We start from the raw sequence: 13,862 nt of genomic DNA, 5'->3' as shown, positions 1-13,862 counted from the left end.
TGACAACCATCGATATATCTTTTCACCGGATCAAGATGTCAACATGTAAGTCTATTGATCTCTATAATATTTGGCTACATATTGGTATTAATTTAAAAAAATATATATTCAATTTTCTTAACTAGAAAAAATACATTTCAATTACAATTACACTCAAAGGACACCACGGTGGAAAATAACAGCGAAACCACATGGCTGAGGCCTCCTTTTCTAATTATCACACTTCCCAAGAGCCCCGTAGAAAACCGCAATTCCCCTCCCCCGTCTTCTGATTTCTGGTGGCCGCGAAACCGATAGCGGCAGAGAGGGAGGCACAGCACGAAGAGCTCGTTGGTGGCATCAAGCGAGCCGGGCAAAGGCCACGAGCGCGAGCGCGACCGAGATCAGAGCTTCTCCTTCGTCGCAGTGGTGGGGAACGCGGGGAGCGCTTCCGTGATGGGCGCGGGCGCCCAGGAGGATGAGGAGGAGACGGCCGTGGTTGCCGAGGGAGGAGGAGGAGGAGGCGGAGGCGGAGGGGGGGGAGGAGCAGCAGCTGGCGGCGGAGGGCGACGGGGAGGAGGAGCAGGTGGGGGAGGGCGGGGAGGAGAAGGCCGCGGCGGTGGTGTCGTGCTCGATCTGCCTCGACAGAGTGGTCGTCGGCGGCGAGGAGAGGTCCACCGCGAGGCTGCAGTGCGGCCACGAATTCCATCTCGGTGAGCGGCTTCGCTGCCTGGATATCTCACGCTCGTTTCTTGATTGTGCCACCTGTCTTGGGGAGGTGGGAGGCGGCGTAGGGAGGCTGCTTCTTGAATTCTTGCGGTGGGACAATTTTGGGGTTCCGTTAGTGGGACTAGAATTGGGAAAATTTGGAATTTGGGGATGGATGTCAGCTAAGAAGATGACCTGAATGAGCACGTGTGATAATTTTTACCCCAATTACAATCTTAACTGCTGGTTTTGATGAAAATTGCATGTTTGGGGTTTAATATTGTTGGTTGTCTTCGGGTTCTGCTGTTGAATTCATGTAGCAATACCATATGGTGCTATTATGGTTGTATACGTGGCAGGAGCACGTCCTTTTGATCTAACTTTGCTGATATTTGGTCCAGATTTTATCAGTTAGTTTATATGCTAGTGTTTCTTGGCCTCTTCAAAAATTTGGATGTGTCATTGTGAGAATATATCGCTCCATTCTGTTAAGAACTGGAGGCTTTGTTTAAAGAAAGCAAAAAAGCCTTCAGTTTGATTTTCTCATTAGCATTCTCTGGTTGGTGAAGGAGTTGGTGTAATAATGGTGTCATTCCAGAACGATTCTGGGTGCACTTTTTCTTTAGGTTTCTCGGTTGTGTTGGTGACTTCCTTTTCCTTTTGGATTTGTTCATGAGAGATATATCTTTTGAGAGTGAATAGAGTAACATTGCATTAGGAATTGGACATGTCTGTGATCAGTAGAAATTATGGCGACGAAAATGTTAAAGTTATATGCTGAACTTGACACTGTCTTGGGGGATTTTATCTCCATTCAGTGTGTGCATAGAATCAGTGCGAAATTTTGTGTAATCTAGATCTTTGAGAGTTATGCATGCTTGAATCTACCATTTTGTTTTGGTGTGATGTGAACTTGAAGTTTCAGAAAAAAACTATTGAGGGTTGAGGCCATTTATTCTATGGCTTGGAGTTATTTGACATCGGTGGGAAGTAATTTGGAAGTAGGTAGTTTAACTATCCTTTGCAAAAAAAAATCCAATGTAATTATAACCACAACATGTTAGTGCCCAGGACACTCCACAGCACTCGTTATTGTTAAAGCCTAAGAATGGTCATGTTGTTAGGAAGTATACTAGCTACCGGGTAATGCAAACCTAAGAAATGTTCCTGTCGATTTGGAATACTGACAGAATATGTTGCTTTGGTGAATGACTGAAAAATGTTTCTGTTAATAAGCTGATTAGTAAAATAACAAAGACTGTTCATTACAAACAGTTAAGACATGAGGCAAAATCCGTAACTGATGGTGCTGCTAACTAGTTCCGCTTGCAATGCCTGTGATATATTCTGTCCATACCTTTGAACCTTGGATCAATCACTCTGTCATCTTTTGTGATCACTAGTGAACTGTTATACAAGGTATATGTACGGAATCATTTTCACATTCAAGGTGAAACATGGTGTTGTTTGCTTAGTATCTTTTTTAATCCATGATGCTGTTATTGCTGAACTTGAAAGTGTTTATTCCACATCATAAATTTTTATGTGTATATAACACTCAATTTACTCTAATTTTTTGTATCCTTTTGTTTCATCAGATTGCATTGGTTCAGCATTTAATGCCAAAGGAATTATGCAATGCCCCAATTGTCGCAAAATTGAGATGGGGAATTGGCTTTATGCAAATGGTCCCCGATCATCACAGGATGCAAACAATGATGAATGGGGCTATGATGAAGACCATTATGATGTTGCTCACTCAGATATGGCAACCTTTGTGGTAAGGAGTTAAAGTTTCTTAATTAGTTTTTGCAGACTGCCTCTGTTTTTACTTACAATGCGTGTTTCGTTTCATTAGGGCAAGTCTTTGACCAATAATTACTCAATCAATATTTCGTTTATGTGATAGAAAAAGTATACTCTTTAGAAAGTATTTTTGGATATGAATCTTATGACATCAAAATTGTGTCACAAAAATTATGTAGTAATAGAGTAATTGTTGGTCAAAGTCTTGTCCTAACAAAACAAATAAATAAGCCTTATAATTTCAAACTGAGGGAGTATATTTTTTATGGGCTTTCATCATTGAGACAACAAATATCTGTAATAAACAAAATACCGAAAACAAAGTTATTACAGTTACAGTTATTTTGCATTACACTTTAGATATCATTTATGGTACCATTTACTATCAGATTACTTACTAAATGATGGCATTCCCTTGCTTATTGTGATTTTACTGCTTATGCAGCCACTTCGCATCCAGTGGTGTCCAGTTGGGCGCTTACCAGCTTTGTTAGAGTATGTTCTGCCCTCCAAATTTTCTATGTGTTGATATGTCCAATTTCCCCTTTAAATGCATGGTTAAGATTATTTATTTGTGAACTTCAGTGGATGTTTATGACTTTACACACCTGCTTCTAGAAAGTTACTGCAGTCTTCGGAATTGTATTGTGCCATCAGTTGTTGGAATCCTTGCTGCCACTGTTTTAGAACTTGACCAGACTCTGATGCCGATCATCTCAAAGCACAACAATCACTTCCTCATGTCTGTTTTCACCAATCGTATTGATATAGAAATATATCTCGAATGTGGTATTAGTCAGTGTGCTAGTGCTTAGTTGTCTGTGCCCGTCTATGCCTTTGATGCTGGGAGACTGCAGAGCTGCAATGGTGCCTCTTGCTTTAGAAATTACCGCCTTTTGTTTTAAGTTATTAGTATGATAGAGTTACTTGTTTTAGCTTTTGTTCTATTTACTCATATTAATGTTTCCTCTTCTAACAGAGAATTAGAGACCGCACCGCCAGCTACTTGTAAGTTTTTATTTACAATAGAGACAATTACTGATGTTCTGTTTATGTAATCACAATTGTTGAGGTTGAAAGTGTTTGAATATTGATAATGCAGTTAATGATTTTATGGGGCCAAACTTCAATTCGGAGCACATGGCTGTATCTGTACCTGGCACAGCTCATCCAGGTCCATATCTCGCTTACTTTCAGCCTGTGCCACCGCCAGCACCATCAAGCTCCCATGTTGCTGAGAGAACAATGGATGTTGCTGCATATCATGATCACTGGAACCCTCTGGCTGGACCATCAGATGGCCGACCAGCGCAGACAGTACATCCCATTGACTTCCATAATAACCCCTGGGCACATATGTTGCACTCCTATTCTCAATCCAACAACAATAATGGTGTAGCTGAGCAGCCAGTACTCCCGGTTGGGGCAATGAGGGTTGGAGGGGTTGACAGTGATAGCCAACGAGGATCTCTTCCCTCATTTTATGGAAACGGGTAAGATCCTTTTCATTGCTCACCCTGTTATTAGCTTACTGTGTTTGCCTTAATTAAAAGTAGTATGCCACCTATGTTTACAGAAAATGCATAAAACTGCACATTTGAAGACCTTCAATGCTTTATGATGTTCTGACTGACATGACCTAGTTCTGTAGAAGTACCTTTACCAATTAGGCAGAGATGTGGATTCATGGTTTTTATGCGATGCAATGTTTTGCACATGTGTACTGTGGTTTATGAAATATATACATGGCTTTTGCTGATTTGTGGGAGCGATTTATGTACAACTGCATTGTTAATCCAAGTTTGTTAAAGAATTGTCTAGAAAAGTGATGATTATGAATACCATTCAGGGGAAGAATGCCCAAGGCAGCAATGCTTCAAAATAAGGCATGAGGATACTTTCTTGACACTTGATATGATTTAGTCAGGCAAACTATATTAATCTTCAATAATTTCTGTACATACTTTCACATAAAGAGTATGCGTGCTTCACTCGACAAATGGGAGTACATACTTACAGAAGTTATACGTACTTACCTAGATTCCTGTCTGATTGGATGGTTATGTACATTTGTAGCAATAACTAAGTTATATGTACTCCCTCCATTCACTTTTGATAGCTATATTTCAAAAATTCAAATGTTCAAAAATGATTGGAGGACCAACAAAAAAGTCTATGTTGCATTTATTAGATTGATAAGCACACTTGGTGCCCTTGGTCATTGTGCCATATGGAAATATATCAAACAAAACTGAATGGAGGGAGTAGTTTTGTTCACTCCAGTACATTATCTATCAGTTTTGGTCTATTGGTTTATCTTGGTACATCATATGCGATGAGACACTGATACTAGTGGTGCCCAGAACTGAAAAATAGGAATCCAGGCATGCCATGGTTTTCCTTCAAAGTTATTTTCAGATGATATATTTGTTACATCTTGGGTCTGCATCAATGTCCTCAGCTGTATAACAAAGTAGTCATGAACTAATGTTTCATGGTTTAGTATGCCTGCTTTCTTATACAACAGTCTTAGATATCTTCCTGATGGCCCATATATTCTTGGTTTGTTGCAGGTCTGGAGCACCTAGGATCCCAAGTGTTCCTCCTATGGCACCACAATTCATAAGAGCAAATGGCAACATAAATGATCAATTTCAGCAGAGTTCTAGCTTATTTGCTGGGTCACAGCGATCAGGAGGCATGCATCCGCTAGGAGCTGGTGGGCCTGCCGTGCCACCTCCAGATAACACCTCCTTTTGCCTGTTCCCACCAGCTTCATCGGGCCCTAGTACAATGGGGACTGAGGATGTCAGAGGAAACCAGTTCTATGCCTGGGAGAGGGACCGCCTTGCTCCTTACCCTCTGGTTTCCACAAATAATGAAGGTACCTGGTGGAGCTCTTCACAACAGCAGCAGCCTCATGGCTTACCAGAGCCTGCATCTGCCTCAAGAAGGCTGCCCGGGCAGTGGATTGGTGGCGCTGCTAGGTCGCAACCACAGGAGAATAGATTGCCAGATGACTCACCATTCCGTCCAATGCACATCCCTCGGATGTAGCGCAGTGCCAGTAAGGCCTAAGTTAATAGCACAGACTTGCTGCTGGTTGTAAGATGCGGAAACACCGTTGTAAGAAAGTCCGGTTGGATGGTAAACCTTGAGATAATGTGCAGGATGCTGAACAAAATGACCTGAGGCGAAAACATTTCGACTTGGGTTTATCCGATTCCATGAAGTACATAGGTTGACTCTTTTCAAAGAGCTGCATTTCATGGTATGCTTGCTGCATCGTGCTAATTAGTTTATTTGGATGCGAATGGAGTAACCTTTTAGAATGTCAGTTTTGCTTCCTTGATATCCCATGGCATTCACTCCACGAGTAGGGCATGTACAGCGGTATTCAATCAACAGTTTGGCTTTGCGAGAGTATGTTGTGGAGATAATGTAGTTATGTGAAAAAGAAAAAAAACTGTAGTTCTACGGTAACTTAACCTAGCAAGAAAATGTGTGATAGTTTTACTCAAAATAAGTGTGGTTTTGTAGCATTTGCTTATTGAAGGTAGAGAACCCCAAATGTATTGCAGATGCATAAATTCCTAGTTATCTCTCGGAGGGCCACTTTAATTTACATACATAGATTACATATATAAGTCCCCACCGAGGGCGCCCATGAAACTACAAATTATTTTCAATTTGCTATTGAGAAATACATCATCTACCAACACACGTGCTTATCTTCAGTTTTGTCACAACATACGTCTCGTTGTCGACTAATACATCTCTATCATTTAAAGAACAAATTATTAGTTATAAATGTGAACAAATATATGTGGGTTACGTGGGTTAAGTTCCAACAAGAGAAAAACCAACACGTTGAGGCATTAAGTTTATATTGCATGCCATTTTACTTTAATTTTGTCATCAAATATTGTAACTGGATCTCGTTATAGTTGTGGGTAACACTCTTCTTAGGGGGAAAAATAATACGGCTTCTGCCATGTGGCAAACAATCGAACTAGGTGCTACATGCTACTATCCACACCATCCAAGCGGTTTGAGAACCAAACATTGCTTGGATAATTTTTTTTGGACTCGAACATTGCTTGGATTAGTGGTGGCCCCCTTTGGAACGGAGGAAAGTTATAGGAATTTTGGAGGATTCAAATCCTATTTAAAATATCCTTATATTATGACCTTTGGAATAGACTCTTCCATGTCAATTTTGGAGGAAAAGAAGCCTGAGATCCAACCTCATGTTTTCTTTCATTTGTATCTCGGAAACCATGTTTTCTTCCTATGTAGCATCCAGACGCATGTCTTTAAACTTTCCTGCGTTTTGCAATCCTGTAGAATTTACGCATTCCAAACCTATGTTTTTCCTAAGATTTGAAGCATCTGTGTGTGGTGCCTCTGTTTACAGATGTGATTGTGTGCATGCGTCTGATGGTATGCATGTAATGTGAGCCTTCGTGTCCAACAGAGAGCTAAGTGTAAAACTAGCCATATCAAACGGCCGAAAAATGTGAAGAAAAAAAAAACGGATTACCTTGCCCTTCGGCTTCATGGCCTGATGTTCAGGCCCAGTCCAACCGATGTCGCTCTCCCTACAAATTGGACCCTCCCCGTCTCGCGGCCCCCCTGACGTGGCGGACCCTTGCTTGGCGTGGATCGATCGCCAGTTCGCCACCGGGGCGCCCGACGATGCTGCGGCGCGAGCCCACCCGCATCGAGCTCTGCGCCGCCGACCGCGACGAGCTCCACGACCACCTCCGCGGCCGCGCCGCCGCTCCCGGCACGACCACCCCGGCCTCCACCCCGGCGACGCCGTCCCCGCAGCCGGGCAACACCCTCCTCCGGGCCCCGCCGACAGCGCCCTCCAAGGCCCAACGCTTGGGCCTCTCCACCCCCCTGCCAGGCCCAGGCTCTAGCTAGGGCCCCATGGAGGAGGCGGTCGAGATAATCGAGGTCCGCCTCCCTCAAGCCGGCGACGACGCCGCCGCGGCCGCACGCCGCCGTCCCGCACATGCGAGCTGTTCTTGATTGGTTAGGATTTTGGGGTATACGTTTTTGTTTTCGTGGCATGACGCATGTGAACTCAGGGCCCAGCCGGGATCAGACTAAATGCTCTCCAAAATTTCTGGCATGGAGCACTTATTTGGCTAGCATTTCAGTAGAATTTCGCCTTCGATAATATTTTTCATGTGCGTGCTGCTTGGAGCTCCGTGTTTTCTCTGAAAAAAGTTTTCTCTGAAAAAAATTCTCGCCGTTCAGTTTTCTCTGAAAAAATTAAGATCTGATTTGAATAGCATGCCCACTTTATTTCGCAGCAGAATATATCTGAAGAATCCGTAGGGTCGTTTCTCTCAAAATCCGATGTTATGCATGTCACTTCGTGTGGTAGAAGTTTGTTCTGCAGTTTTGTTGTCATTTACTCATTTTTAAGCTGACCCCATCTAATGCTAGTTGATCATGCAAATCCAGTATCGAGATTGAATATGGATTGTCTGTCTTTACCACATTGTAGCGATCAGTCTTCTATGTAGAATAGACACCAGCCTCCTGCAACTAGTATGTCATCCGGAGAACTTTTTTGACTCATTGCTATCTGTTTATGGAGTAAAATGCACTGCCGGTCCCTGAACTTGGCAGCAGGTGTCATTCCGGTCCCTAAACTCTCTAAATACACATCTAGATCTCCAAACTTGTTAATGGGTTCACATGAGGTCCAAATTACTGTTATCCTTATTAAACAACCAGTGTGTCAAGCTGACTAGATGTTAACATGGACTGACATGTCAGCTCCACCTTCCTCCTTCCTCTCCCTTCCACGGCCATGATCGGCTCGGTGGCGGCACGCCGTTCCCCGACGGCATGCGGCCTGCCTGCGGCGCGACGGGCCATGCCCGCGTCTTGGGCAGCCTGGCGGTGCTGCCGCGCGCGGCGGCGTGGCGCAGCCCCGCGCAGGGGTTGCTGCAACGGGCGAGCCGAGCACAGGCAGCCGCGCCGGCCATCCCCGACACACCCCCTCTGATTTAGCGCACCGAGGACCCTCGCCCTGCCCCACACCCTTACCCCACCAGAATCGGCCATCTCCGACCTGCTGCTCCGTCAGACCTCCGCCCCGCCCGTCGATCTCCTCCCTCCGGCCCTCCTCCGGCCGATTCAAGATTGTGGTGAGGTTCCGTGCGACCCTCTCGTGCTCCCTAGCCCTTTTCCCTCCTGGCACCACCACCGTCGGAATGTCGCCACGCCTGTCGCGCCGCCGGCGCGGGGCGCCCCTGCGCGGGCCTCCGCCATGCCGCCCTGCGCGCCAGCCTTACTGGGCTGCCCCGGACGCGGGCAAGGCCCGCCGCGCACCGGCGGGGAACGCCGCGCCGTCGTCGAGCCGGCCATGGGTGTGGGAGGCAGAGGAAGGAGGGAGGTGGAGCTGATATGTGGGCCCCACATGTCAGTCCACGTCAACGGCTGTATAACAAGGGTAACTGTGATTTGGATCTCGTATGAAGCAATTAACAAGTTTGGGGACCTAGATGTGCATTTTGAGAGTTTAGGGACCTGAATGACACCCGCTGCCAAGTTCAAGGGCCGGCGGTGCATTTTACTCCTGTTTATGATTCATTGTGCTCTCTTTATTTCAATATGTTGTCCATCATGCTTAATCGTCATTCATATCAGCCTCTGAAACTCTGAATTTTCTGCTGGGCTTGTCTAGTTTTACCATAGACGTGCAATGATCTAGGAGTATGACTATGACCTATATCAAAGCCAAAGTGATAGGAAAGGACCCTCCAATGAATCAGTATGCTACCTTTTTTTGTCTACCCGACTCTTTGTATGTAAAGAAAGACCTGATGACAGTATGTAACTATGTATAGGTGCTAGGTATCCGGGTCGCGGGCCCATAGGGGCTTGCGGCCTGCTGCTACTGATGGTGAATGCAGGAGATGAAGTAATGATGACTTAATGATCAGCAGGAACCCTATGCCTATCTCCACTAGCTCCTCCAGCCTCCCTCCCTAGTCCCTACAGATCAATCAGGAATGAACGCGGTGGAATGGGTTTTAGCTAGTGGAGATAGGCAAAAGCTGCGTTAGGGAGGATGGGATTAGGCTGGAGGAGCGCCCGTACGTGGATGGATTTGGCTAGGGCCGGGGCGCTCGAGCAGGAAGGGATTGGCGCAGCGTTGCGCTTGAGCGAGAAGGGATTTCGGCCGCCTCCTCCAGCGGAGAAGGGATTGTTGGCCGAGCCCTCTCTCAAGATCTCTCACTCATGTCTCACGAACACAAATCACGCAAGGGAAACACAGCACAAAGGAGTTGCCGGCGACGGACGCCGCGGAGCCGCTGCTCCTGTATCTTGGCTTTCTATTGAACTGGAATGGACTCGGCAAACTGGAAACGGGGAGGTACAGAAACGGAGACGTATAGGGGCATCTTGGAGGCCGGGGGCACACCAGGAGCTAGACTCCATGCCGGCCGTTGCGCGCCGCGAGATCCAGAGACCCTGCACAACCGTGCCGTGATCCACTGCTCAACCTGGTCACGATGGCCTCCGCAAGAATCGCTCGCCATGCATCCCACGTCTCTAACAAACTAGCAGTGGATGTGCATCAGCTTACACACCCCCGCACCTGAACTAGACTCTACACGCACACGACCTGACTCTGCACGCACCACGGACGACACACCTAGGTGCACGCACACAACTAGACACCACGCACACATACACGACCTGAACCTGCCTAGCTACGTGCTGTATACTCGCGACACGGACGAACCGCGACGCCGCCGCCGCTGCCTAACGACACGCACGCGCGGACACACCCGGCGCGACGCGACGCAGCACGGCACACACACACTAAGAACAAACCATGGCGTGTTTATTCCTAACAATTAAGGATTACGACGCGGCGCGCTGGAGCTGGAAGGGACGAGAGGCGGGCAGCGCATGAATGCATTGCGCGCGCGAGAAGGGATGCGGCGGCGGCACGCTCAAGCGAGAAGAATTGGCCACAGGGGTGCGGCACGACAAGAGATTTGGCAGGGTTTGGGGCAACTGGCAGTTGCTGATGAAAAAAAGTGATTCCCTATAATTTTTTTAATTATTTTTGGGTTCTATGCCACCAAGACGCTTATACCGTAAGTACCGGGAATTTCCTCGGTCTCTCGTACGGAACCACCAACTTTGAAGAATCCAAGAGTCAATTTTTGCCTTAAAATGTAACCCTTATCCATTTGTATGTGTTTTTTTTTTCTCTTCTTACTAAAAAAATCTGAAGACCTAGTCAATGGACACAGTTTCAGTCATCCTCGAGCTCGTGTCCAAACACCGCGCTTCCTTTGCATGCGCAGCGAAAAAAAAGGAAACAAAGAAATTACAAAGATCCAATCTGGATCCATGGGAAGAAAAAAGAGAGAAGACGTGCAAATGGAGAGATAAAGTGGCAATTGAAAGAGAAGCAACGATTGTGTTGTGATTTGATTTTGCGGCAATTTGAGGAGTGGTGATGTTTAGTCTCTCCCAAATCCTTCGAGAGAAACCAGAATCATCAAGATCAGAAATTCGAATATGCAAGAAATATGAAACTTTCGATAGGTTCGTGCCGTCGAGAGTGTAATACCCTACATTCTTTATGTTAGTTTAATGATGATATGTTTGGAGGGGGTAATATCCTGTCCGCCCTTATATAGTCTGGGAATAAAGTTACATGGAAATTCTAATAGAGTATTAGCTTAGGAGGAGTCCTACTCGAGTACTGCTCTGATAGTTTCCTTAACTCGTGTCCGAATAACAGCGTAAGATATATATGAAGCATACCACCTGACTTTAGCATGCTCTTACGTTCTCATCTTCAAAAAATTCATAACCTTCCTTGCAGCTGGGTTGCATCCCGGCCCCCAGCGGCCAGCGCCCGCCCCCTCGCATAGTCGCATTCGATGCACGCAACCACGCCGCCAAGGTCGTTCTCGTTCATGCGTTGCTTCCTACGCTGGGGCGGCCGCTGCCCCACAGGCCCACACCTGACGCGGCGACATCATGGCTCGATCGGAGCACGCCGAGATCCCTTGGGCGGCCGCCCAGACTGGCGAATTCTTCTGCTGACTGACTCTCCCGTCGCGCGCGTTGCTTTCACGCCGCCTGCCAGCAACATCGACTAGCACGGCGAGCGAAGCCTTGGGCGGCGCCACCACCGCACGGACACTACTATCCTCCGTGTTTAGTTCCGTTACAAAAAAAATTTTACAAAAAAATCATACTAATTTGAAATATTAAATGAAGTCTATTTACAAAACTTTTTACACAGATGGATTGTAAATCGCGAGACGAATCTAATGATGCTAATTAATCCATGATTAATTAATAATTAGCGGATGATTATTGTAGCATCACTGTTGCAAATCATGGATTAAGCAGGCTCATTAGATTCGTCTCGCGATTTACATCCCATCCATGCAAAAAGTTGTGTAAATAGACTTCATTTAGTACTTCATGTATGTGTCGAAATATTCGATGTGACGTTTTTTTTACATTTACAGAGTTTACGGGGTCGGATCTAAACAGCACCTGACTCGATTCGTCCCGCATACTCGCATGGATTAGCTATTTTTAATTGTTGCGGTGACAGTTTTCGACTCCTCAGTCAGATACCTAGCTAGGGGCCGCGGAGCCCAGTTAGCTCCGCCCCCTTGCCGATCATAAATTTCTGAAAACTTTAACATATACTCGTATACATGGTAATTTTGCCCAGTTAGCCTAGTATATGTATTGTATGCATGGTAATTTTGCATGGCTGCATGCATATCGTACACTCATATTTCTTCTATTGGATCCGCTAGAGATGTGGAAATTAATTCAGCCAATGGAATCTGTAAAATACGTACATTGCCAACTGGCCCCCATTGGTTGTCTCTCCCGCAAACATCATAATACCGCACGTAGAGTCTGACCACCTTGTGCTCACGCGCAGCTGAGTCAAAGCCGAGTCCGGTATTTATCACTTCAGTTGTTACATCAAATATTATGATGGGTGGTTAGCTAGCTCATACCTACGTGGAGGAGAGAGAAACGAAAAGAGAAAAGAAAACGGGCGTCTCGCTCCGGCTGGCGAAGAAACGCTACGCCTGCAACTATTGGCTGAGCAGCGAGCCAACAGTGCGGTGCGGCCCGCGCACAATCACACGTGCGTCCCCGCCAGGAGCCGGCAAACAGTTGCCGAAATTATTATCCTTGCTCTTAGCTGATCTAACCTAAACCACCACCTTTAATTTGGTATTTTATCAGATTCAAAGTTAGATGTTTTCTTGGAACCATCGCGAGCGAGACTCGAGGGGTACCTAGTACCTACAATGCCAAATCGGACCGTACCGTTGTTGTTTTCGATAAAAACAGTTCTGGGTGGCCAAGGTAATAAAATGTTTAATATTATATTTGTTGTTTCGTAGTATCCTCTCACTCAAAGCTTGTAATTACTAATTATGAAAATGATATATAGTCCCTTCATCCCGCAAAGACAGTGTTGAAAATTTCAGGCATATTAGTAATAGTGAAAATGACCATGTTATGATAGCAGTTGTGATTGAAGATCATGTTATTTATTTGGTTCTCTAGATTTCTCAATAAATGCAAATGCATTTGAACCAGAAAAGTAACATCTACCCAAGCATATGATTGGCTCCATACCCTTCTCTATGCTATTATTTCTTGGTATTATTTGATGTTGTTTTAATTAGATGAACTTTATTACAATCTAAATGAATAATCTTTGTGGTACAAAATTTGAAGTATAAACGAATAGTCTTTATGGACGGAGAGAGTATATTATATCTATCTGGATGAAGTTCATGATTTCAAGTTGCTTTTTTTTTGTGATACATGATTTCAAGTTACTAATAAGTAGGTGAAAGGATTCTGAAGAAAAAAAAACTCCCAAAATTCCTTTCATTTTCCCGCTCGTCTGCCCAACTTTTTCGGTGCGTCCGAGTCCCCACCATAGTTAACCTAACCGGTGGGAACCGGTTCGGTTTGACCGGTAACCGGTCCGGTCCGGTTCCGGTTTCGGCCGGTACCCAACCGGCCCAAATTCAAATTTTAAATTTGAATTCAAAAAATGAAAAATTCCCAAAAAATTCATAAAAATACTTCAAGGTGTGATGAATCTAATGGTGTCAAATTTTCTCAAAAATTCATTCATTTAGTATAGTTTGTGGGAATTTAAAGTTAAATCAAAAAAGAAAAAGAAAAAAAATGGGCCGGCCCATGAAGGCCCACCGATCAAATTGGTCAAACCGGCTGGTAAACCGGTCAAACCGGCCGGTAAACCGGTTGCACGGGAGCTTTTGAATTTCAAACCGGTCAAACCGGCCGGTAAATCG

The 13,862-nt window shown here is 45.3% G+C and overlaps 1 protein-coding gene across 1 annotated transcript; it reads left to right on the top strand.

Moving 5' to 3' along the window:
* The first annotated feature begins 282 nt into the window (after positions 1–282).
* On the top strand, positions 283–5,767 carry LOC120706871 (E3 ubiquitin-protein ligase RFI2-like). The gene is made up of 6 exons (XM_039991616.1): positions 283–692; positions 2,286–2,467; positions 2,939–2,988; positions 3,473–3,501; positions 3,596–3,986; positions 5,067–5,767. The coding sequence occupies exons 1-6, from the start codon at positions 458–460 to the stop codon at positions 5,548–5,550; spliced, it is 1,371 nt and encodes a 456-aa protein (XP_039847550.1). The 5' UTR covers positions 283–457; the 3' UTR covers positions 5,551–5,767.
* The last annotated feature ends 8,095 nt before the right edge of the window (positions 5,768–13,862 follow it).

The sequence above is a fragment of the Panicum virgatum genome, chromosome 5K (assembly GCF_016808335.1).
Source record: "Panicum virgatum strain AP13 chromosome 5K, P.virgatum_v5, whole genome shotgun sequence".
Classification (NCBI taxonomy): domain Eukaryota; kingdom Viridiplantae; phylum Streptophyta; class Magnoliopsida; order Poales; family Poaceae; genus Panicum; species Panicum virgatum.
Note: the sequence above shows the minus strand (reverse complement) of the source record. Positions and strands in the feature narration are given on the sequence as shown.